This window comes from Myxocyprinus asiaticus, chromosome 14 (genome assembly GCF_019703515.2).
Source record: "Myxocyprinus asiaticus isolate MX2 ecotype Aquarium Trade chromosome 14, UBuf_Myxa_2, whole genome shotgun sequence".
NCBI lineage: Eukaryota > Metazoa > Chordata > Actinopteri > Cypriniformes > Catostomidae > Myxocyprinus > Myxocyprinus asiaticus.
This window is the reverse complement of record NC_059357.1, coordinates 35,515,371-35,543,069: the sequence shown is the minus strand read 5'-3', so window position 1 is coordinate 35,543,069 and position 27,699 is coordinate 35,515,371. Positions and strand designations below refer to the sequence as shown.

The following is a 27,699-nucleotide window of genomic DNA, read 5'->3' as shown; positions in this document are numbered from 1 at the left end:
CGCTGGGCTAAAGACACAACTTTTTGGTGAGCACTTTACCATACACTCAAAGTAATAATTAAAAAAAAAATCTTCTTGCATTCTGTCTGGGCTAGTACTTTTCTAAAGCAATTGAAACTTTGTAATACAGCACTTTTCTTGTTACTGTCTCGATGAATCGATTATATTGTATCCTTCCTCTTTAACCTAGTTTCCATCCACTTTTTGCACTGTTTTTTTATCTACAAAGAGAAATTTGCCGTTTCCCTTCAAAAGGCCTTTTATCGATAAAAATGGTGTGTGTGATGACATCATGTTTAATAAAAAACACTTTGTCGCATAAGTTTTGGTTTATCGCAAAATAAATCTGCCCTTAAGCTGTTTCCATACAGAAATGTGTGTATATCGCTAACTGTGTACCTTTTGCCTCCCAGATGTCCCTAATTCTGAAGTTTTGGTAAAATGGAGAGAGTATTGAGACAATTAATTGAAATTAGCCAGCTTACTGTCATTTTATTTTCACAAATAAATCCAATCAGAAGATGGAATTGCGATCAAAAGAGAGATGTTGCCCTTCTGATAGGACTGTAATATTGGTCCTGATGTTGCGCCTATCGCAGGTTGCCACCGGTTCTGACCTGAAAGTGAATTGTCATGGCCCTGTTCAAGCTGGCAACCTGCACCAAGTAGTGGGGGAAACTTTTTGTCTTAGTATAAGAACCATCCATCAATGTGTATATGCTGTGTGCACAGCTATTAAAGAAAAATTGATGTGGTGTAATATCAGGGTTTACATATGATACATTCCTGATATTCAGTAGGCTATTTTGAACAATCATCTTATCTAAAGCATTGCCATCACAACTGCATTATGTCCCGCATATTTGTCCAGCAACTTTTAACGACCAACTGAACTTGACTGTCATCTCAAATAAATTTTAGCGCCATAATGCAATTTACATTTTCTGTATTATGTCAACACTTGTGAAATTTTAGCGATAATTTGCATTTCCATCAGCTATATCTGTAAACTTTTTGATACGCTACACTTTTTGTCTAAAAAAAAAAAAAAAAAAACCTTGGAAACCAATTATTTTGTAAATCGCTTTGGATAAAAGTGTCTGCTAAATGAATAAATGTTAATGTAAAATGTAAGGGGCGCCAAAGCGAGTTGTATTTTTTGTTGTAAATTATGTTAAACAGTCAACAGCAATACATATTTTATCAACCCTTCCCTCCAACTCAAGACCTAACCCTTAATTGAATTTTAGAGTGAAAATGCATCCTCCGGATTGCTCTTACCATTGTTTATGTGAATACAATTACTTACTGGTTACTATGGGACCACAACCCATGTCAGTAGCTCCACAAAAAAAGGTGAACACATTTAAATTAATGTAAAAATGTCTGATGGAGTATGGTGCTTACCAGTAATTTGTCAGAACTGGGTCGATTTCAGGGTTCATGAACATTCAGAAGTAACATGTTGAACATTCAAAAGTGACATGTTGCATAGATTTACAGAAGCCAACCCCATGCAGGTTTGACTGACGTTGGGTATAAGACTAACAAAGTTAGTCATAACATAACACATACCATATCACTGCCACCAGCCTACACAATGCTTAAAATGACCAAAGAAGTGTGAAAGGGCCTGCAAGCAGGCATCTTCTAATGAGGGAAAATTAAATGAAGAGTTAAGAATCACTTCACATTCCCAGTGCTATTCTGAAATTATAAGCAAAGTGATTGCTTACTGGGGAGCAAATCTGGAATCTCATTGTAATGGACCATTGTTGTTCTCCATAAAAGCACTGCTAATACCCTTAAAAGAATGAAAAGATACAGGAATATTTGACTGGCATTTGCGAAGCACTGCGTATAACCCTGATGAAAAGACTAATAGACTAGCATGAATTGGTTTGTTTATGCTGGTTAACACTCGTCTGGTCCTGATCTAAGTTGTGGACCAGCATACAGCAGCTGTACTGTTTACCAGAAAAATTTTAATTGTAAAGCTGATCAACCAGCATTGTTGGGAAGGCTGGTTCACTAAGGAATGATTGCTGGTTTAGCTAGTTAAGAACAAGGGGCCAGGGTTTGGCTGGTTATCATGGACCATTTAGTCCTTTATACTGCAGACGCCATAACCATACACCATTCTGAGGATCGTCTTTCTTTCTTTTCTTTCTTTTTTTTATTTTTTATTTTTTATTTTATTTTATTTATTTATTTTTTTGCTGGTTTGGTGCTGGTCTAGCTGGTGGACCAGCATATCTTTGTTGTTCACCAGCAAAAAAGTTTCTGATACAGCTGATGACCAATGGTTAAGCTACAGTAGTTACGAAGCATGATAGGAACACCAGCATCCAAAATACAACATATTCTCGTGACCAGCAATGTTGGTCTTTTCAACAGGGTTTAGAAGCGTGCACAAGCAAGTACTTTATATGAACACACACAAACATGCAAAGTCCTTGAACAGCTGGGGAGGACAAAGTTGCATGTCACGCTTTGATGACTGTGCAAACTATCCTCTTTATTACATTAAAAATCAGCCCTCTTGTTTCACCAGCTCAATTCCCTTGCACTTTTATTTCCCCCTCCTTTTCATTTGTTTGTCCAATCACAAAAACGGATCAATGATCTGTACACACAATTACTGAATGCCACCATTGGGACATTAACCAAGAGTTCGACACTAGCAGCAGGATTAGTAGGACACTGGAGAGAATGGAGACACATGCGTTTAATACCCTGCCCATCTGCCTGTAGCAATTCATCTTCTTATCCAAATTATCACTTTATTTATCACCTTTTATATGTTTTTATGCCCACAACTCCAAAGTTGACAAATTTTATGTATTTCACTTTTGTTCTCATTACTCACTGTAATTTTCTCTCCAGCAGAACATGCTAGCCTAAATGTAACCAGAATTATTTCTTGGAAAGAAAGGCCTGCTTAGTAATAAACAGCTCCCTAAATGCCAAAGTAAATACACAAATCTGTTAAAAAACTGCAGCTTCTGGACACATGACTCATTTTGATGTTATAATAGTTTACTCTGCACTGCATTAAAAGGGTTCAGTGCGGTATCCTTTTTTTCCCCGAGAACATTTCCCATTAAGTTGATGGTCTAGGGATGTGTTTTGATTTATACATCTGTAGCTGTTCAAGTTATTATAGCAGCCCCCTCATTTAATTATACAGTCTTCATGCACATTCATAACCTGCAGAAAGGCAATATATGGAAAAAATGTTGCTTAAAGAAATATCAGGGTCGTATCTGCATTTGCTTTGCATTGACCCTCATTTCCAGCCCTCTACTTTTTGGTCTCTAAATGCTCATACCCTTTCACAATAGCATAATATAAACAAAGGCTGATTAATTGGTGAGATTTGTCTATTTCTTTAGCCTTGCTTTAATTAACACTCAAAGAATTTGCTTTCATCTGCCAAGGTCCAGTGTGGTCTTTCAGTACCTGTCTTTTTTAGCCTTAAGATATTGGAAATTAGTAATTAGTGTAATAAGAGCAATTTTAGTATCTTTAATCACGGAAAACACTGGTAATTTACACACCCTAATGTCATTCCAAATTCATTTAATTTTCTTTCTTCCGTGTAACACAAAAGACGTTTTAAAGAATGTCCACATGAAAGTGCATGAGAACAATTGGTTGTCAAGCTCTAAAAATGACAAAGAAGTACCCTATACTGTATACGACTCATGCACTAGATTCTAAGTCAACTGAAGCCATTTGATAGCTTTGTGTTTGGAACTGGCTTGAAAGCCATGGTCCCCATTCACTTTCATTGCATGGAAAAGAGCAGCTTGGACATACACAGATAAGCCAAAACATTATGACCACTCACAGGTGAAGGGAATCTCCTAACAAGGCCACATGTCAAAGTCTAGGTAGATTAGATGGTAAGCGAACAATCAGTTCTCTTAGTCAATGTGTTGAATGCAAGAGAAATGGGCAGGAGTAAAGACCTGACCCACTTTGACAAGGCCAAATTGTTATGGCCAGATGACTGGGTCAGAGCATCTCTGAAATATTAAGGCTTATGGGGTGCTCCTGGTCAGCAGCAGTGTTGGGTGTAATGCATTACCATGTAATTAATTACTGTAATTAAATTACTTTTTCATTGAAAAAAGTATGGGATTACTCTTAAGTTTTCAGTAATTTAATTACAGTTACTTCTGATGTAATTGTGTTAAATACTGTATAGACTATAGAACAATTCTATATAAAACAATAGTGAATTTAAAATCAAAATTTAACATCTAATGTTAAAATATATGTTTTCTAATTTAATGCAGCCCCCTTAAAGTCTTTGGCCAGTTCATTAATAATTTATTTGATTTTATATTATTTATTTGAAAGAATTAAAAGAACAGTTTCATGTCTGTCCTTGTATTTTTCATCTGGTTGAGGTTGATAAGGGTTTTAGAAAGTAATTAGTAATATATAATGCAATTACATTTTAGACAGAGTAATTAGTACAGTAATCTAATTACACTGTAGAAGATGTAATTAGTAGTTAGTAATTAATTACTTTTTTAGAGTAACTTACCCAACACTGGTCAGCAGTGGTGAGTACCTACTGACAGTGGTCCAACGAGGGTCAAACCATAAACCGGCGACAGGGTATTGGGCCCACAAGGCTCATTGACACGCGAGGGCAATGAAGGCTATCCTGTCTGGTCCGAACCGACAGAAGGTCTACTGTAGCACATTACAGAAAATGTTAATGATGGTTACAGGAAAAATGTGTCACAACACTGCATTGCACCCTGCTGCTTATGGGGCTGCGTAGCCTCAGACCGGTCAGAGTGCCCATGATGAACCCTGTCCACCGTCAAAAGCAACTTCAGTGGACACACACACATCTTAACTGGACCTTGGAGCAGTGGAAGAAGGTCGCCTGGTCCGATGAGTCCCATTATCTTTTACATTACGTGGACATCCGTGTACGCGTGCACCGTTTATCCGGGGAAGTGATGGCACCAGGATGCACTGTGGGACGACGACAAGCTGGTAGAGGGATTGTGATGCTCTGGGCAATGTTCTGCTGGGAAACCCTGAGTCTGGCCATTCATGTGGATGCCACCTACCTAAATATCATTGCAGACCAGGTACACCCCTTCATGGCAATGGTATTCCCTGATGGCAGTAGCCTCTTTCAGCATAATAATAATTAATTATATTTATTTATCACACATTATACATTTGCACATATACAGTGAAATTCTTTTTTTCACATATCCCAGCTAAGCTGGGGTCAGAGTGCAGGGTCAGCCATGATACAGCACCCCTGGAGCACATAGGGTCAAGGGCCTTGCTCAAGGGCCCCAACAGTGGCATCTTGGTGGTGCTGGGGCTTGAACCCCTGATCTTCCTGATCAGTAACCCAGAGCCTTAACCACTGAGCCACCACTGTCCACTAAGCAGGATAATGCGCCTTGCCACACTGCACACAATGTTCGGGAATGGTTTGAGGAACATGATGAAGAGTTCAAGGTGTTGCCCTGGCCTCCAAATTCTCCAGATTTCAATCCGATTGAGCATCTGTGGGAAGTGCTGGACCAACAAGTCTGATCCACGGCAGCTCCACCTTACAACTTATAGTACTTGAAGGATCTGCTGCTAATGTCTTGGTGCCAGATACCACAGGAGAGGCGGGTCGGCACTGTTTTGGCGGCATGCAGAGGACCAACAGTATATTAGGCTGGTGGTCATAATGTTTTGTTAATACAGAAAAGGTGTGTTTTTAATTATTTTTCAAATATTTTATAAAGGTATAAATCCGATAATTGGCCCTAACTATATAATAAATAATAATTTTACATAAACAAAAACTTTGATAACATTAATTTGTTTATTTTTTCATTTAATTTCTTTATAACCAGAAGTCCTGAAAATCATATGGTTCCTGTGTGTGTGTGTGTGTGTGTGTGTGTGTGTGTGTGTGTGTGTGTGTGTGTGTGTGTGTGTGTGTGTGTGTGTGTGTGTGTGTGTGTGTGTGTGTGTGTGTGTTTATGCAACTACTTCTAAATAAGAACCAGTTCTCGGTTTCCAATCCTATTCAGTACCAATATTTTACACTGGACATCAAGTGGCAACCCAGCACAGTACCTATACAGTTTATCATAAAAAGAAAAACAAATATTGCCTTACAATAAATAAATAAATACATTTATTAATATTGCTATGAACTGCATAAGCCCAACAATATGCAAACTTATTTATATGGCATAGGTTGAACAGGAAATCCTACACTTTCATACAGTAAACGCATAAACAACAGCAGAAGTGTGATTTACCCGTAAACCTATATGTAACATACTCTGGGTCATATTTTCTTTAATATAATTTTTTACAAGGTTTTGGAGGGTGGGGGCATGTCACACAACCTGTTCATGTTCTGCCTAATTTGGCTAGATTCTGTAAAGTTACCAGGGCAGTCTCATGACCAAAACGTCACTGTACCAACTTTTTGCCTGCATCATCAAAATCACAATGTCATGCCATTCTCAACTCAGTTCGGATGATTCCAAGAAAGGCTCTGCAATTTTCAGATATAAGTTTATATAAGTTATAGTAATAAATATAAGTTTAGTCATATTAAATAAGAATCTAACCAACCAACAATATAAAAGACATAACAAGCAGGTACAAGCAGTCACAATAACTTACTAGTCTTTACATAAATCATACAATAGCTCCATGTGAGGAACAATGTGAAAGTGAAGGTTTTAATAGCTGAAAATATTCCTCTGTGAAAATACATCCAAACATTAGATTGCCGCAATCTGTCACATGACACACAAGAGCCATGGCACTTGAGTGATGAGTTGAATATACAGCATCAGAGTGACATTTCAGTAGTGCAGGCAAAAAGTCCCCAAAGTGACATTCGGTCATGAGAGTGTGTAGCAAATTACAGATAAGTCTGTGAAAGCCTATTTATTTTCCCATCCTAACTATGCATGACTATATGGTTAGTTGCGTTTAGCATTGTTTTTCCTATGACCCATTTTTGTGTTGTGACTCACCAGTTGAGAATATGACATATGGTGCCGTCAAACTAGATTTTGGGTTCTCATTTTTAAAATGGGACTGCTTTGCATTTACTGTAACTACATTTTTAAGGGATAATTTACCCTGCTGTAGTCAAAGCTTCGACAGCGACATTATGAGAGGAGAGTACAAAATGATACAACTTTATTGACTGCAGAGAGGCAATTGACATTAGAGACACAAATGGCCTCAGTGACACGAACACAGGCAATACACACAGCATACAGACATTTGTCACCGTAATGACATTTTAAATTCAAGTGGGTAGGTACTTACTGTAGAATGATGATCACTGTCAAGTGGTATACATTGCAGATGTACAGTCTTGAGCATAAATGTGGAATTGTAGTGACTGAAACATCTTAAGCAAACACCACCCCTGTTGCATTAATTAAGACTCGGAAAAACAAAAAGTGGCTGGTTTATGCTGGTTACTGCTAGTTTGGTGCTGGTCAGGCTGGATTGGTAATCTGGCATTTTTCTGGTGGGCCGACGCACTTTGGGGCCGATCAGGGGCGTACTGAGGATGATCTTTTGACTAATAAATGAGAGGTTTCCAGAGTACAAACATTTCATCCTCTAGAACCTTTATGATTTCAAAGTTAAGAGTAATATGTAGCTATCAATGGGATAGGAAGACTTGCTTTTGTTTGACATTGATGTGCTTTGGTCCAGCGAGGACTGACACAGCAAGTGGAAGACCGCACTCAGTTCAGTAAAAACTACATACAACATCTGATTGTGGGGCTTTTTGGATTTCAGTTGTCTTAACACATCCAAGGGTTTAGGCCTAATGTAATTTTAGCTACCTCTCCTGCTAATTGCCATTAATGTGCTAGTATAGTGCAATAACTATACGTCGCTTTAAAAAGAAAGCATCTGCTAAAACATAAATGCAGATGTGGGTGCCAGTAGCTTAAAGGTTGTCCCATGTTGAAACCTGTATGACTTTCTTTCAAGAGGATCATCATACAGGTTTAGAACAATGTGAAAGTCAGTAACTGATGACACAATATTTATATTTATACATTAGAAGAATGTATATTGCCTGTAGGACGAGCCGGTACTTGCGCAGCAGAGGGCTGGCCCAAATTACCCAGTGGCCCACAGAGAAAATGCCCAATGCTCCCGATGACCAGTCCACCCCTGTGACCAACAATACAGCTTGGCGACCTCCAGGGACAAAATTGTGGTATTGTGTGTGTGAAAGGGGTTTATAAATTGCATATTTTGACTGTTCTCTTCTTCCTCTCTAAATGCTTTACTACTGGGATCTAAACATTTTGATCACATCTGAACTGATGAACCAAGGAGGGCAGATGTTAGAATAGAGAAGTCTTAATCAAATCTTTCAAACATTTAACACAATGTTTTTGGTTACTGTCTTTTCCAGGGGCGCATTAATGCAAGGGCTTATACGGGCTGAAGCCCAGGGGCCTACAACTCCCATGGGGCCCAGCGGGAGGAGCGCATTTAAACCACTGATATACAGATGTGCTCAAATTTGTTGGTACCCTTACAGCTCATTGAAATAATGCTTCATTCCTCCTGAAAAGTGATGAAATTAAAAGCTATTTTATCATGTATACTTGCATGCCTTTGGTATGTCATAGAATAAAGCAAAGAAGCTGTGAAAAGAGATTATTATTACTTATTCTACAAAGATATTCTAAAATGGCCTGGACACATTTGTTGGTACCCCTTAGAAAAGATAATAAATAATTGGATTATAGTGATATTTCAAACTAATTATTTTCTTTAATTAGTATCACACATGTCTCCAATCTTGTAATCAGTCATTCAGCCTATTTAAATGGAGAAAAGTAGTCACTGTGCTGTTTGGTATCATTGTGTGCACCACACTGAACATGAACCAGAGAAAGCAAAGGAGAGAGTTGTCTGAGGAGATCAGAAAGAAAATAATACATTTATGCATTTAGCAGATGCTTTTATCCAAAGCGACTTACAGTGCACTTATTACAGGGACAATTCCCCTGGAGCAACCTGGAGTTAAGTGGTGGTGGCTGTGGGGATCAAACCAGCAACCGTCTGATTACCAGTTACGTGCGTTAGCCCACTATGCCACCACCACTCATAATAAGCAAGCATGGTAAAGGTAAAGGCTACAAGACCATCTCCAAGCAGCTTGATGTTCCTGTGACAACAGTTGCAAATATTATTAAGAAGTTTAAGGTCCATGGAACTATAGTCAACCTCCCTGGGCACGGCCGCAAAAGGAAAATCAACCCCAGATTGAACAGAAGGATAGTGCAAATGATAGAAAAAGAACCAAGGATAACTGCCAAAGAGATACAAGCTGAACTCCAAGGTGAAGGTATGTCAGTTTCTGATCGCACCATCCGTTGCTTTTTGAGCAAAAGTGGGCTCCATGGAAGAAGACCCAGGAGGACTCCATAAAAAACCCAGACTGGAATTTGCTAAAATGCATATTGACAAGCCACAATCCTTCTGAGAGAATGTCCTTTGGACCGATGAGTCAAAACTGGATCTTTTTGGCAAGTCACATCAGTTCTATGTTCACAGATGAATAAATGAAGCTTTCAAAGAAAAGAACACCATACCTACAGTGAAACATGGAGGAGGCTCGGTTATGTTTTGGGGCTGCTTTGCTGCACCTGGCACAGGGTGCCTTGAATCTGTGCAGGGAACAATGAAATCTCAAGACTATTAAGGCATTCTGGATCGAAACATACTGCCTAGTGTCAGAAAGCTCTGTCTCAGTCGCAGGTCATGGGTCCTCCAACAGGATAATGACCCAAAACACAGAGCTAAAAGCACCCAAGAATGGATAAGAATAAAACATTGGGCTATTCTGAAGTGGCCTTCTATGAGTCCTGATCTAAATCCTATGGAACATCTATGGAAAGAGCTGAAACTTGCAGTCTGGAGAAGGCACCCATCAAACCTGAGACAGCTGGAGCAGTTTGCTCAGGAAGAGTGGGCCAACCTACCTGTTAACAGGTGCAGAAGTCTCATTGAGAGCCACAGAAAACATTTGATTGCAGTGATTGCCTCTAATGGTTGTGCAACAAAATATTAGTTTAGCGGTCCCATAATTTTTGTCCATGCCATTTTCATTTGTTTTATTATTTACAACATTACGTTGAATAAAAAATCAAAAGCAAAGTCTGATTTCTATTAAATATGGAATAAACAATGGTGGATGCCAATTACTTTTGTCAGTTTCAAGCTATTTCAGAGAAAATTGTGCATTCTTCATGGAGGGGACCAACAAATTTGAGCACGTCTGTATATGCAGAACTGGATCGCTGACACAACATTATACTTCCAGCAGGAGGTGAAGCCACCGGAAGAGTTCGAGCAACCATTTTTGTATGTCCAAACTGCCATAGAGCATCAATGACTGACCCCCATTTCACCGTCTCCAACCTGCGGATATGACAGTTGCATTTCGCCCTCCAGTGACAATCATGTTTAATGTTTAATTAGCTTGTTATGGATAATATTCGTCACAAGGGAAAAGATATATGCGGATTGCGATGTCAGAGCATTCACCTGCCCTGGTGTTTAGCCTATCAATGCAGCACAACAATCACCAAAGGAAGCAGCAAAATTGTCCACAAGTTGTAATGTAAGTAGGAAAAGCTGTAATATCTGCTTGTTTAGGGTGACAATACGTCTTTACCCCCAAAAGGGACTTTAAAATAGTCAGACTGGGAGTTCTAAATTGCCTTAAATGCCCAGGATTTGCTTGTTTTCATATTGAAGTGCTCTCTGTAGTCATACATGGATACATGTCATAAATACATGTTCGTTTGCCATTTAAATCTAGCGTATCAGTTTAATTTTAACCAACTTTGCTTTGCATGTCTCCCTCAATCTCAGTGCCCACTGCGCGTGTGATAGAGGGAGAGAGTACGCGCTCTTTTTCAAGTGGCCATGAGAAAAAGGCACTTTTTGATGAAAGCATAAAACAAGTAACTCTGAACAAACACTTCGATGTTCACAATAAATAAGTCTGAAAATGTCTTTGTATCTTACTCAGTTTCAGTGAACTTGTTTCCATTGAGCTGATCTGTTTGCTGATGAAGTTTGGTGGATACTGTATTATATACAGCAGATATACATACTAAACAACTCGCTCTGGCTTTCAAGAAACAAGAAAAATTCCAGACTTAATAAATAAATAAATAATTACATGTGTGAGGCGTTTGCATTGTAGGGATGTACATGCCGATTTCAGATTTAAAATAGGTGATTGAATGATTAATGTTTACTCGCAGATCTGCAGAAAGCACATCAATGTCTTCTGATTGGCTGATCAAAGAATGTGTCCGCAAGCCCACGGTCACTTTTTGTTTGATGTTTACAGATATCTCAGGACACTTATTTCAGTGATACTTTCAGGGAGAAGGAACATTTTCTGTATACCATTCTATAAAACATTAGCTTACAGCACCTTTAAATTGAAAGGCAATTATTCTCAAAGACAGCGTCAAGGCCAATCCCAGAAGCGGGCAGACAGACATTTCGTTGGCACATATTGCCACATAGAGTAACCTCAATTAACAGGCCTTCTCGTGGCCTCGGCTACCTCTCATTCAAGCTGAAGAAACAATTTTCTGTCAGTAATTAGCCAAATTACATGAACGGAGATTGTTTCATTAGTTCAGATCAGCGGGAAGGGTCAGCTTGTCGAGTCACTGTTGGTAGGGAATGTTATTCACAGAATTAATCTCTGTGGCTGTGGGTGTAATTGGGTCATTGAGGTGCGGAGAATGCAAACGGTGATCATTGTAATTAGTTGTGAGATGAATGTGCACAGCATCATTAATTTGGGGGGGGGGGGGTCGCAAGGCTGTCTTATTCACACCTAGAAAGACAGTAAGGGATTTGGCTAACACGCCACTCCTCTGGTTTGAAGATTTTATTCTCTCCGTGTCTCTTGGCTCATCGTGGTATACACCCAGAATAGAACAGAGCAGAATGCTACTGCTGTTGCTCTGTATCACTGCACAACTGCAGTGTTGAGCCATATTGGCAAAGGATGTGAGGATAGGAGACTGCTCAGCTCTATTTTCAGTTATGTTCTGCCCAAAAGGCTGTGTGCATGTGTGAGTGTATACATGTGTGTATGTACTGTAAGGTTGGAAATTGAAGCTGAGATGACAGAAATATTGCAGTGTTTATACTCTTTAAAGGTGAAGTAATTTCTGTGCGCAACACTGAATTGTAAAAATAATAAAAACATCATACTACCATGCTACTCTGTATGCACAGTGTGCAGATTTTCTGTATGCATAGAATAACTAGATGACCTAAAATATTTCTAGTATACAACAGAGCACACTGGGATGAATACTGTATCCCAAAATGCAATGTGCTGGACTTCTATTTCCAGTATGACAAATGAACCGGATGTAATATCAGCCATGACTAAACTCTCAAAACCTCTTCTGCAACCAAAGTGCTTCATCTCACAGAACAGCTCCCTGCTGAGCAGCAGCTCAATAATACTGCAATTTATATATATATATATATATATATATATATATATATATATATATATATATATATATATATTTATCATAGGAAAGGTAATGCTGGCACAGAACAGAAAGACAAGTCTAACCATCCAATGCCCTCAGCGATCCCTCATTCAGCACTGTCACTGTCTGTTTGTAGCACATGGATAAATGCATAACAGGTCTGCATCACAGCACTAATATTTCTCAGAACACATAATGCGAGTTGATGTGTTCAGGGTGCCATGGCACAGCAAGATCCAATGCTGGTAGTGGCGGTCTGCATTATTTAGAGAGGTTTGGGCGGGAGTTAAGTGCTGGCAGTGGAAATGTGAGACGGACATTGCATGTTGCATTCATGCTGGTCTCTTGAGGGGGCACTGTTCCACACACACTCTCAGGGGTCTGTTAAAGTCCCCCCCCCCACACACACACACAATGCATTTCTTATCCATCCTGATCTGTATGCAACAGTTGCCATACAAACCCGACCTGCATGTAGATGAGCTATGATTGTCAGAGAAATCTTCTGTGATGATTTCAAATGTGCTCAGGGTTGTCGATTTAGAAAACAATGCCTTGCGAATGCCTAGATTGTTGTGTCTGCAGAACTGACAGAGTGCTGAATATTTGATGTGATGTTTGATGAATGTTATGTGCAGGTGTAGAAAAATGCTTACAAGACAGTGACTGCAGCCTTGAATGTGTTGCACGTTAAAAGACATGTAGAGTAGTCACATGTATTATGGTACAGGGTAAGTGAATAGTACAATAATGTCCTTGGAGAGGTTCTGAGGCTGTTTGGGAAACTCTAGGTCTTTACTGCCATCTGCAGGCGGTCAAAAGCACTGCATCCTACAACTGAAGTTAATTTAAATTGTGCGAACTGATAAAAAAAAATGCCCTTTAAACCAGAAGCCCTAAAGGCAAACGGCAAAATCTAATTCTGAGTGGTTGTTAAGCATAGTGTGAGTAAGATCATTAATGATGACGTGAGCACCATGGACAGAAATAGCAAAGTGAGAGGCCTACAGGGCAAGAATGAATGAAACTCTGAATAATGACTCCTTTTCCACAACACTGCAGCATAAAATACACGGCCATGCGGCTTCTTTGCTACATTCACACAGTTAGTGCTTGGGTAGACAGGGATGACTGTCAAATTGTTCAGTACATACATCCACAGACAGATTCATAATATGTATGAACAGGTGACCAAAAGCAGAGACTGTTTAGCCCAAGATGAAGTACTTGAACTAAAATGAATAGGAGAAAATGGGACACTCAATATGGCAGATGTAGAAAAGGAAGTCCCACCTTACAGGTAAAAGAGCCAATAACCATTTAGATACAGACATCGCCTGTCAGTTAACTCAAGAACGTGCATGTGCATTAGCTGGACCAGCCTCGAATATAGCGTTTTTTAGCATGATCTGAGCTTATTATAAAATAGTTGTCAGATTTGAATGGTGATTTAAAATTTGTTCTTTGATCATAAATCTTGATAAACCATTTAGGAGATTTCTGTCTTTCCCCATTCAAGTTGATAGGAGCTGTACTTTTATGCTGCTTTTATCCATAGAATATTGCTGCCCGGGAATGTTTCCAAGATGGCAACCGATTGGACTGACTTACCTTGAATTGGACCAAAGTCAAATCTCTTCTCTAACTCACAATCAATGCATGTAGCCATAGGGAAAGATATATCAAGATTTGTGTTAAGTTTTATTCTAAACTGTTTCCATTTCTGCAACAGAGATAGGGCCACACCAGGAGCTGCCATCTGTTGAACAACAGCACCCTCTAGCATTCATCTGTAGAAGTGACCCCTGAGCAGTTAAGGAACGAGAATGCTACTTTATAATGCAAAACCTCATTACCACTAACGCCTCGTAGAATGTATTCGATACTGAGAAGGACAGCTTTATGTTTACTTTCATGATTAGAAGAATGCGAAGGTTGTTTGTCCTCTGATTTCAAAATCAATTCTTACTCTGATATGCTTAATGAGACTATCAAATGCAGGACAAGGGTAATATACTGGGGCAATGGAGAATACAGCTAGTGCTAAGTACATTTGACAGTATTTGGAGACTCAATTTATTTTAGTGTCCAAGTAGCCTCAGATGAACTGTCACGATCTTGTTCAAAGTGTTTTTTCTCACATGGAACGCTAATGTAGCTTTCTGTGAGGTTATAGTACTCAGGTGGGTGAAAATGACTCATCCTATTTTAAAAGCCTACACACAGAGAGAAGATATTGTTCAAGGTTTTCTTGGGGTCATTGAAACGAAAGAACTTTTTTGTCTCCCTGCATGATTGTAAAGCTTTTGGAAGCTGCGGATGAGATGTTACATTTGTTTTATGGCAGTTGCAATAATTTTTTGTTTAGTTAAAGGGATAGTTCACCCAAAAACAATGCATTATTTAAAATATGGTGCATCAAACCTGGTAGGATGTGCCTTAAATGGATAGTTCACCTAAAAATGAAAATTCTCTTGTCATTTACTCACCCTCATGCCATTTAAGATGTGTATGACTTTCTTTCTTCTACTGAACACAAATGAAGATTTTTAGAAGAATATTTCAGCTCTGTAGGTCAATACAATGCAAGTGAATGGTGATCAGGCCTTTGAAGCTCCATAAAGGAGATAAAGTCAGCATAAACATAATCCATAAGACTCCAGTAGTTTAATAAATGTCTTCTAAAACAATCCAGTTGGGTGATAACAGACCAAAATAAAACACCTTTTTCACTCTACATCTTGTCATTGCAGTCTCGAGGCACGATCATGATTTCAAGCTTGATTACACTTCCTAGCACTTTACGCATTCGCAAGAGTGCTAGATGGTGCTATAGGAAGTGTAATTGAGCTTGAAATCATGATCACCAAGGAGACTGCTGTCAAGGTGTACAGTGAAAAAGGAGTTATATTTTGGTCTCTTCTCATCCAAAACCAATTGGATCGCTTCAGAAGACATTGGTTAAACCACTGGAGCCTTATAGATTACTTTTATGCTGACTTTATCTCCTTTTTGGAGCTTCAATGTTGTGGTCATCTTTCTCTTGCATTGTATGGACCAACAGAGCTGAAATGTTCTTCTAAAAATCTTTATTTGTGTTCGGCAGAAGAAAGAAAGTCACACATCTGGGATATGCGATATTTGCATGTAAGCAATGGCGAAAAGACTTGAGAGCTACGATGGGAATATTTTTAGCAAATAACTATTTTGATTTCCTTACACAATGCTATCATATGGCTTTACATGATGCAATTAAACTTATATGGTGCCTTTTTTGTCATTTTGGAGCTCGACAGCCCTGGTCCCCATTCACTTTCATTGTAGCGTAAAAAGCAGCTTGAACTTTTTGCAAAATTTCTCCTTTTTGTCCACAAAAGAAAGAGAATCATATGGGTTTGAAACAACTTTAACAAAATTAATCCATATGATTCCAGTGGTTAAATCCATATCTTCAGAAGCGATATGATAGATGTGGGTGAGAAACAGATCAAAATGTAATTCCATTTTTAATCTAAATCTCCACATTCACTTTAACTTTTACATTTGAAAGCCACATGTGGTGCCTGTTTAGTTTCACTTTCACATCTGAAAGTGGAGATAAAAAAAAGTAAAAAATAAAAAATTAAAAAATTAAAAAAAAATAAATAGTAAACTGTTTCTCACCCACACCTATCATTTCATTTCTGAAGACATGGATTTAACCTCTGGAATCATAAAGATTACTTGTTTGTGGTCTTTATGTGATTTTTGGAGCTACAAAGTTCTGATCACCATTCACTTGCATTGTATGGACCTACAGAGCTGAAATATTCTTCTAAACAATTTTGTTTGTGTTCTGCTGAAGAAAGAAAGTCATACACATCTGGGATGGCATGAAGGTGAGTAAACAGTGAGAGAATTCATTTTTGCTATCCCTTTAAGCCAATGTTGCAATATTAGGCTGCTTATACACACAGAGTTGCGTTATGATAGCGTCACAGAGTTTACACTTTCATGTAAAAATGGCTTACTTAAAATTGTCTATTCACACTAAGCTGGGAAAGGAGAGTATTTTAACAGAGAAAATTACACACCACCTATCAAACGATTTCAGACTGGTTGCAATATTCATGTCCAAACACTCGATGGCAGTGTTGAGCTGGAAGATTTACAGGAGTACCAGGTGAGTTGAGACCACAAAGGGTCTCTGGCAGCTGTCTCTTCTCATTGATTGATATGGTAGATATGACCCTGCGAATCTCAAATCATTCTGTGTGTCTGAACACTGACAGAAGACACCCGTTATGAGGTAAATAACCAGCACAGCCACTACAGAGAATACTGAAGTATCAAAATTGAACACAGTTTGTTTTGAATAAGCAATAAGTTATACTCTGTCAAAGGACATTTTGCCTATTTACTAAGACTTGAATGACACAGTTCTTTATCATTCAATTGCTTGAGGTTAAACAGCCTGTGTGTGGTTAATCTTTTTAATTAAATGACTTGTGAGGCCTTGGGCTGGGGTTGATGGGAAAAAGACAGAGAGAGAGAGAGAGAGTTGCCAGCATGGCTAGGCTGCTGATGGACTGCAGTCAGCTCTGGTTAATGCTGAGCACCAGTGCTGTGCCCGTCTGCATCACGATTTCCCATTACACTTTGATTAAGGCAGTGTCACATGCACAATTGATTGATGAGCTGTCAGTGGAAAGTCGCCGACTGGAACGCCTCATCGTCTTCGACATTAAATACTTCAGGAGCCTTGTGACTTTTCCTCAGACGTATACAAAAAATACACATACGGAGAAAATCCTAATTTAGCACTGTGAGCTGCCTCTGTGCAGTTGTTAGAGGAGACGATACTTTCAAATGGCGACCGCTTCAAACGGTTGATTGTTCCACAAAGATCCGGGGGTGTGCATTTCCCCTGCCTCTGATTTTTTTGTGCTTTTGAAAATAGAAGAGGCACAGGGGAGCCAGGGGAGAGGAGAAGAGAGGAGGAAGACAGAGGGATGGATGTGAAACAAGGCTGGAGAGAGGCAGGGGAGGGGAGGGAAGAGGAAGAGAGAGATAGAGATGCAGCCAGTGCGCAGGGCTGCACCTTGAAAGAGTGAGGGGAGGGAGAGGGAGCGGAGAAGTGCAAGTCAGACACTGGCAGTTGCTTTCAGGCTGAAGAATAGCTTGTGTGTTGTGTATTGCTGTGATGCCGTCGGATTTTAACAGCCGGCGTGTGTGAGCTGGTTTTGAGACTCCACAAGCGCACGTGCAACCAATTATCCATTGACTGGAGGAAGAGGGTGGAAGAGGAGTAGGAGTGCGCATCAGGTTCGCATCCACTTTTGCGTGCTGCAGCTGGACCCCGGCGCCAGGGAGTGTAGGGTGGGCACTAGGGCCAGGCGGCCAGCCGGGGGAACAACATGAGCGTTCCACTTCTAAAGATTGGTGCGGTGCTCAGCACCATGGCCATGGTCACTAACTGGATGTCCCAGACGCTGCCCTCGCTGGTGGGGCTCAACGGAACCACGATCTCCCGCGCAGGCACCTCAGAAAGGATCGTCAGCGTGCGTAACCCTCTACTTTCCTTTTCTTCCTGTCTGTGTGTCTGTTTGTTCTTCTAAGGAATCTAGGAAGTCAAAATCTTGGTTTTACAGAGCAGTTATACCCCTCAGTGGTAAAAATCCACAGAGATTTAGCAGACTTGCTTTTAGAGAGATTTTCCAGGCAGGTAAATTGAATGGGTGCCTGGCTGCTGTTAAAGGGTTGGTTACAGAGTAATTGATGGCTGCTGTGGGTGAGTGATTCTCAGTGGGAGATGATAGATGAGGACGTTATGCCCAGCGAGATTCATGGCTCCTGTGAGGATTTCCTCGCCTTGCCAAGAGAGAAATTAAGTGCCTTATGACTGATGTTCAGGTCATAGTGAGGAAGGGAGGCAGGATTGTCTCTCTTTAGCAATGAGCCAGTGGATTGGCTATTGGAACAGTTATTTACACATGCAAAGAGTGATGCTCAGATTTCATAGCCTCTTATCCAACACTATATAGTGGTTCTCAACTGGTTATTTTTCAGGACCCCAGAATTATTACTAAAATAAACATTTTCTTTAAATCAAACATTGAGTGCATTTTTAAGCACATTCTTACACAGATTATGCTTAATAATCCAACAACGTGTGTGGTCATATACTGTAAACTCCTTAAACGGTTTTCCTTTATCAAGGTACGGTCATAAACGGTTTAAGCATAAACCAGTCACACAGGTAAATTTTTGCCCAAGAACCTGATCTGCATGTAAACAACTTTACCGCCATTTCCCGGCTTATCCAATGCACAAGTGTTGTGCGTATGAAGTGTTTAAGTTTTGACGTCAAAAGCAGGGCATGTCGAGCAAACTGACCATGTTGGCATCAGCTTAATTTGGCTTCTACCAACTGAGAAACAACAAATTATGTAGACTTTGTTTGGATGCATGGCCTAGCATTGTTTTTTCTCTGCTGTCCATGACCCTTTCAGAACAGACCTGCAACCCATTTTTGTGTCTTTGCCACTGATATATAAATAGAACTGGATTGCTGACGCAACGGTAAACTGTCTGCAGGAGGTGAAGCCACCGGAATTGTACGAGCAGCCATCTTTGTATGCCCAAACAGCCATAGAACCTCAAAGACTGACAGGCAAAAACACCCCTGTTTCACCATCTCTGACCTGCGGATACGACAGTTGCATTTCGCCCTCTAGTGACAATCATCTTTAATGTTTTATTTGCTCTTATGGATAATATTAATTTCGAGGGAGAAGATATATGCAGATTGCAATGTCAGAGCATTCACCTGCCCCGGTGTTCAGTCTATCAGTGCAGCACAACAGTCACCAAAGGAAGCAGCAAAACTGTCCACAAGTTGTAATGTAAGTAGGAAAAGCTGTCATATTTGCTTGTTTAGGGTGACAATACATCCTTACCCCCGAAAGGGACTTTAAAAAAGTGAGACCGGGATTTCTAAATCGTCTTAAATGCCCGGGATTTCCCTGTTTTTCATAGTGATGTGCTCTATGTAGGCATACATGGATACATGTCATAAATACGTGTTCGTTTGCCATTTAAATCTAGCGTATCAGTTTAATTTTAACCAGCTTTGTGTGTGATAGAGGGCGCGCTCTTATTCAAGTGACTGTGAGAACAAGGCACTTTTTGATGAAAACATAAAACAAGTAACTCTGAACAAACACTTCGATGTTCACAATAAATAAGTCTAAAAATGTCTGTTTGTATCTTACTTCAGTTTCAGTGAACTTGTTTCCATTGAGCTGATCTGTTTGCTGATGATGTTTGTTAGTGGTGGATACTGTTTGATATAAATATACATAACTCGCTCTGGCTTTTAAGAAACAGGAAAAATTCCCAACTTTGAAAAAATAAATAATTACATGTGTGGGACATTTGCGTTGTAGGGATGTACATGCAGATTTCAGATATAAAATCGGTGATTGAATGACTGATGTTTAAATCAACAGAGACATTGGAATGTTTGGGCATAGCAATATGGCAGCGCAGTGGCTTCACTGTTATGATGTCATGAGCAATCCATATTTATATATATATATATATGGTTTCAACTGGTGGGTCAAGACCACTGACATATATATATATATATATATATATATATATATATATATATATATATATATATATATATATATATATATATGTCAGTGGTCTTGACCCACCAGTTGAAACCACTGCCCTACAGGACACTTTTTAGCCTTTGAGGCAGGTGGGAATAAGATCAGGACATGTCCCAGGCCAGATTCAAACCCAGGTCCTCATGAGCCATCAGCACACATACATCTCAAGGACAAGTGGGCTACCTTCTGCACCACAGCTCAGAGACAACTTTCTTTTTTTTTTTTCATAAAATCCACTGTCCTTCTTTGCAAGACTCATGCACTTCATCTCTGTTCATAACAATATTAAGAAGTGTCTGTGGGAGAGTGGCCGAGCTTCTGGCACAGTCAAGTGAGCCACATTTAAAGGTGAAAAAAACTAAAAATCAAAGTAAAACCTTAGAGTTAAGGGCATTGTTATACCCTAAAATGATGTTAAGTAAGCAGTGGCTGAAATTTCACCCTCATAATTCTGCCAGTGGGTGAGCATTGTGTCTGTATGGCTGTATGTTTTATGAACATTAGATATTGAAAAATGGCACCAGGTGTGAGTTGGTGGAAGCAGGTGGAGGGAGAGAGAGATGGGGCTCTTGTGACATTTTCAGGATCATTAATGTTGAAAGATTGCCTAGGGTATCTGCTGTGTAGTATCTGAGCATCTGCCCCTCAATAAAAGCTCTACTACTCATAGATTATGGCCAGGGACAACACTCCATCTGCTTGTGGGAGAAGACGCTGTAGTGGTAAATTGGGTCTATCTGGAAGCCTCATGTCCATCTGTCTAGAAGAAGCATCTTCTGAAACTGTCTGTCACAGCTTTCTTTTACATGTTTGTTCACACTCGCTTTGAAAGACTGTTACTACTTCTCACCACAGGCTAGAAGCTTTATGGATTTACTCTACGCCACTCTACGGTGGAAGCTGCTTTCCTTGCAGAGCTGTTTACCATGTTCAGAGTTTAAAACTCCAAAGCCACAAAACCGCCACCTATCAAGCTCGCTTACTCACCCTCAATGAGCAATAGTGCCCGCCCACTTTTTTTAGCTGTTTTTGTTCTGGAAGAATTTTTCTTGTTCAATCTTTCCATAGGGATTTAATAAAATTCTTCATTAAAGAGTTTTAAGCCATAAACTAAACCAGCCAGCTCAGAGGTGAATCACAGCATTACAAACTTGGATTTAAAGCAAGAAGTATTTGAAAATCAAACAAAAACATAAAGGTACAAAACTGTTTCTTTCATGACGGTACGAATTACAATTCCATGAAGCATTGCAATGACGTAATCAAATAAAAAAATAATGGACAAATAAAATAACTATTGATGTACAGTTTTGATTATAAGAATATAAGTAATATATTGTAAGTTTATTGCAAAATATTCAGATATATACAAATATATAAGTAGTTTAAAAGTGTAGGGAGACCAACTTGATTACGTAATTCACATTGCGTCATGGAAGTGGGCGGTCACTGCAGAGCATGTTTGACATGCTTTGTTGGCCATGATTCTCTTATTGGTGGATTTCCCCAAATTGCACTAATAAACACAAAAAAAAATAAAAAATAAAATAAATAAATAAATAATTAAACAGAAGCCTATACCATCCATAAACAACCTCAGAGATCATGGTAGGTCTGTCTTTAAAGTTTTATAAGTTATCATTAATAATGAATTCCCCTATGGAGAAAATGAATGAGATTTTTATTTCCGGAACCAGACTGTTGTGCTCTATTGTGGCTGATAGGCACTCAGTTTTCTTTAAGTACACCCCTATACACCCAAACCTGCCTTTTCGGGATATGGGTGCATGGGAGAAAGCCTGTGGTTAGTGCAAGCTCCAGAAATTGGATAACACCTTTATCTAATAGCTGCAAAGAGAAAATCACTGGAAAATGTCCCAAAATTGTTCATGACATTTATTTATTTAGCTAAAGCAGTACCCTGTGAAGCTTTGCTATAGGTAGTCGCCACTGACCAAAACACATTATCATTCAGGAAGTACCCCATATCAAATTTTCCAAGCAATCATTTTGCCTTTCTTCAACTCATGGAAAACCCAAGAGGAAATTTGCATAAAATAATATTTTCCAATCTACTAGGGGTGTGAATCTTTGGGTTGAAAGCGAATTGATTCGATTCATGATTCATAGGTTTTTTTATTTAATTCAAAAGCGATTCTTTTGCAAATTCAGAACGATTAAGTTTGATTCGATACACAATTAAATTCAGTTTGATTAACGATTTGATTCTGTATATTTTCCTAATGCATTTAGAGTAGAGCCTGACCTATATGGGATTTTTGAGACCGGTACCGATTTTAGAGAGGGAAAATTCACCGATTACTGATATGGTGGCCAATATAGTTAATTTTTGAGCTTGAATAAAAACAAACCTTTTATGTGTGGATTTTCACTGATTTTGCACCGATATGACTATGCAAAGGTACTCAGAAGGCTGCTTTCTTAAACAAATATTTTTATCAAAGAATATTTGACATTATTATTATAAATTGTCAACAAAATCTAGAAATGAACACTGAGAAAATAAAGAATATATAAAAAGCTTAATAAACATCACACTGTTTAGTATCAGTCAAATGCTGACCATTAAAATAAAGAATAAATAAAAATAAAATAAATTGCTAAATAAACATCAGTACTGTTTAGTATCAGTCAAATGCTGACCATTAAAATAAAGAATAAATAAAAATACAATAAATAGCTAAATAAACATTAGTACTGTTTATTATCAGTCAAATGCTGACCATAAAAATAAAGAATAAATAAAAATACAATAAATAGCTAAATAAACATCAGTAATGTATGTTTATTATAATTCAATTACTGACCATTAAAATAAAGAATAAATAAAAATAAAATAAATATCTAAATAAACATCAGTACTGTTTAGTATCAGTCAAATGCTGACCATAAAAATAAAGAATAAATAAAAATACAATAAATAGCTAAATAAACATCAGTACTGTTTAGTATCAGTCAAATGCTGACCATTAAAATAAAGAATAAATAAAAATACAATAAATAGCTTAATAAACATCAGTACTGTTTATTATCAGTCAAATGCTGACCATAAAAATAAAGAATAAATAAAAATAAAATAAATAGCTAAATAAACATCAGTACTGTTTATTATCAGTCAAATGCTGACCATAAAAATAAAGAATAAATAAAAATAAAATATATAGCTAAATAAACATCAGTACTGTTTAGTATCAGTCAAATGCTGACCATTAAAATAAAGAATAAATAAAAATACAATAAATAGCTAAATAAACATCAGTACTGTATGTTTATTATAAGTCAATTACTGACCATTAAAATAAAGAATCAATAAAAAATAAAATAAATAGCTAAATAAACATCAGTACTGTTTAGTATCAGTCAAAAGCTGACCATTAAAATAAAGAATAAACAAAAATAAAATAAATAGCTAAATAAAAATCACACTGTTTAGTATCAGTCAAATGCTGACCATTAAAATAAAGAATAAATACAAATAAAATAAATAGCTAAATAAACATCAGTACTGTTTATTATCAGTCAAATGCTGACCATAAAAATAAAGAATAAATAAAAATAAAATATATAGCTAAATAAACATCAGTACTGTTTAGTATCAGTCAAATGCTGACCATTAAAATAAAGAATAAATAAAAATACAATAAATAGCTAAATAAACATCAGTACTGTATGTTTATTATAAGTCAATTACTGACCATTAAAATAAAGAATCAATAAAAAATAAAATAAATAGCTAAATAAACATCAGTACTGTTTAGTATCAGTCAAAAGCTGACCATTAAAATAAAGAATAAACAAAAATAAAATAAATAGCTAAATAAAAATCACACTGTTTAGTATCAGTCAAATGCTGACCATTAAAATAAAGAATAAATACAAATAAAATAAATAGCTAAATAAACATCAGTACTGTTTAGTATCAGTCAAATGCTGACCATTAATATAAAGAATAAATAAAAATAAAATAAATTGCTAAATAAACATCAGTACTGTTTAGTATCAGTCAAATGCTGACCATTAAAATAAAGAATAAATAAAAATACAATAAATAGCTAAGTAAACATCAGTACTGTATGTTTATTATAAGTCAATTACTGAACATTAAAATAAAGAATAAATAAAATAAAATAAATAGCAAAATAAACATCAGTACTGTTTAGTATCATTCAAATGCTGACCATTAAAATAAAGAATAAACAAAAATAAAATAAATAGCTAAATAAACATCACACTGTTTAGTATCAGTCAAATGCTGACCATTAAAATAAAGAATAAATAAAAATAAAATAAATAGCTAAATAAACATCACACTGTTTAGTATCAGTCAAATGCTGACCATTAAAATAAAGAATAAATACAAATAAAATAAATAGCTAAATAAACATCAGTACTGTTTAGTATCAGTCAAATGCTGACCATTAAAATAAAGAATAAATAAAAATACAGTAAATAGCTAAATAAACATCAGTACTATATGTTTAGTATGTCAATTGCTGACCGTTATAATAAAGAATAAATAAAAATAAAATAAATAGCTAAATGAACATTAGCACTGTTTAGTATCAGTCAAATGCTGACCATTAAAATAAAGAATCAGTAAAAAATAAAATAAATAGCTAAATAAACATCAGTACTGTTTAGTATCAGTCAAATGCTGACCATTAAAATAAAGAATAAACAAAAATAAAATAAATAGCTAAATGAACATTAGCACTGTTTAGTATCAGTCAAATGCTGACCATTAAAATAAAGAATCAGTAAAAAATAAAATAAATAGCTAAATAAACATCAGTACTGTTTAGTATCAGTCAAATGCTGACCATTAAAATAAAGAATAAACAAAAATAAAATAAATAGCTAAATAAACATCACACTGTTTAGTATCAGTCAAATGCTGACCATTAAAATAAAGAATAAATAAAAATACTATAAATAGCTAAATAAACATCAATGCTGTATGCTTAGTATAATTCAATTGCTGACCGTTAAAATAAAGAATAAAAAAAATACAATAAATAGCTAAAGAAACATCACACTGTTTATTATCAGTCAAATACTGACCATAAAAATAAAGAATAAATAAAAATAAAATAAATAGCTAAATAAACATCAGTACTGTTTAGTATCAGTCAAATGCTGACCATTAAAATAAAGAATAAATAAAAAGACAATAAATAGCTAAATAAACATCAGTACTGTTTAGTATCAGTTGTTGGGCCTCATGTATTCAGATAGAAGACAAAGGCAGGCATAACAGTCAAAAACATTCCTCAAGCCCCCTCCTTCTAAGTCGTAAATTTTACTGATAAAAATCGCGCCAAAATCAAACAAAGGGAGTCCAAAACAGACTACAAATCCATGAAGCCTTGCTCACTAAAGGATCGAGCACTCAACTCCTATTGGATGAGGCACACCACAGAATGTCCCTCAAACATGACATCATCAGGACTTCAAATAATTCTGAAAAGCTTCCAAAGTTGCTTCCAGCGACTTAGTTCACCGAATACGGACGTAGCTTTTTGCTGCTCTCCTGTGCAACCTCGTGGCTTAAGGAAGTAATGTCCGACTTGAAACTGTAGCCATACAATCTCCATCTCGCTGGACGAGTTGAGATTACTCTGTGTTCAACCGAACACTCTAACGGATCCGAAGGAGACCGCCGAGCAATTCGCATCTTCATCCGTTGGCCTACAGAAGTGAAGAGATTAAAGATTTCTCTTCCATCTTCAATCAAGTCGACATTTCTGAGTTCTCCGCCAGCCCGCCGAGAATCAACAGCCGTACCGCCCGCCGACAGCGCGAGGAAACGGCCTCCGTCATCACCCGAGCCTCAAGGAACCGGGTCAAAGTTAAAGGACGGAGGAAAACACATTCTACCTGTGTCCTCATGCGATTCAAGTAAGAGGTTTACATCTGGGCAGAGATAGAATATTATAGTGTGTTATTCTTGTGTTTCAAGGTTTTTGCTTGTACAGTTTACGGATCGCCATGTCCGCTCATTATTAATACTCAGGGTATTAATTATCACAAATTTGTTTTGCTGTATTGTGGTCCAACCAAATTGGACTGTTGTGCATTTTCGCCATCGCGGGTGAGACAGCAACTGAGTTCATCCATTAAAGAGTCAAATAACAAGGGACTTTTACGAGCCCCGCTCGTAAAACCGCGTCTCTGAGTGATGAACACGGCTGCTTTATCTCCAGCTATCGCGAAATCAGCTTTCGGGCTGTCACTTAATCATCTCTCTCTCTTTCTCTCTCTCTCTCTCTCTCTCTCTCTCTCTCTCTCTCTCTCTCTCTCTCTCTCTCTCACTAACCACACTGACACACACACACACACACACTGTCACACACACCTTATGTGTTATAGGATTATTTTATTTCCATATCTAATCATATCACTGTTTAGTTTGTAGTTGTAAGTCGGAAGTTTATTGACTGCATTGTATTAATTATTAATTGATATTACTGCATAAATAAACTTTGTTTATATTACAAAGAGAAGTGTTTTGGTTTGTTTTGCATACGCCTGTGTCATGCTGACGGGATGTCAGTGCTCGGATTCAAACCTTCATTCATTGTTTTTTTTCCCGAAAATCGATATTCTTCGGATGTCGATTTTCCTAAGAAAACAATCTAATATTGAGACTGTTTTAATATTCGGTTATTAGTCCCTGATTCCAGGGTGGTGCCCCGTCAATGTTAATCCTTATTAATATTCTATTGATTTTTGATAATTGATAATTATCTTTGATTGAATTTGAATGATCAATAAGCTAGTGTTAATTTTAATGTTTCATCGATGTTAACAATTAACGATTATCTTTGATAAGTGTTGATTTTAAAGGATTAAAAAAAGCTAACATTGATTCTCATCAATGTTCTATTAATTTTAATAATTAATAATTATCTTTGATAATTATTAATTATTGCTAATAACCAAACTTGCTCCTAAACGTAGCACACTACATTTACTGGAGTCCCATATGAGGTTTTAATGAGTTAGATACAATTAATTAATTTAAATATTGATTAATAACTACAGAAATAATTATTAATTATTTCTGATAGTAACACTGATCTAAACAACCAGTAAAGCCCTACACAGTCAAATGCTGACCATTAAAATAAAGAATAAATAAAAATAAAATAAATAGCTAAATAAACATCAGTACTGTTTAGTATCAGTCAAGTGCTGACCATTAAAATAAAGAATAAATAAAAATAAAATAAATAGCTAAACAAACAGTACTGTGTAGTATCAGTCAAATGCTGATCATTAAAATAAAGAATAAATAAAAATTAAGTAAATAGCTTAATAAACATCAGTAGTACTGTTTAGTATCAGTCAAATGCTGACTATTTTAATACTGCCAGTCAATTATTGGCAGGTTGTAAAACAAGAAGCATTTACACCTGCCG

The 27,699-nt window shown here is 37.3% G+C and overlaps 1 protein-coding gene across 2 annotated transcripts in view; it reads left to right on the top strand.

Annotated features, from left to right (window-relative positions):
• The window catches only part of LOC127452105 (noelin-2-like), a 107,156-nt gene that overhangs the window by 37,106 nt on the left and 42,351 nt on the right, over positions 1–27,699 (top strand). The window contains exon 1 of one of the 2 annotated variants that reach the window (XM_051717309.1): positions 17,733–18,136. The exons of the other annotated variant lie outside the window; for it this stretch is intronic. Coding sequence (XP_051573269.1) covers positions 17,993–18,136 — 144 coding nt within the window. The 5' untranslated portion in view covers positions 17,733–17,992. Of the gene's footprint in view, positions 1–17,732; positions 18,137–27,699 lie in introns of those variants that run through there. 2 annotated transcript variants of the gene reach the window in all.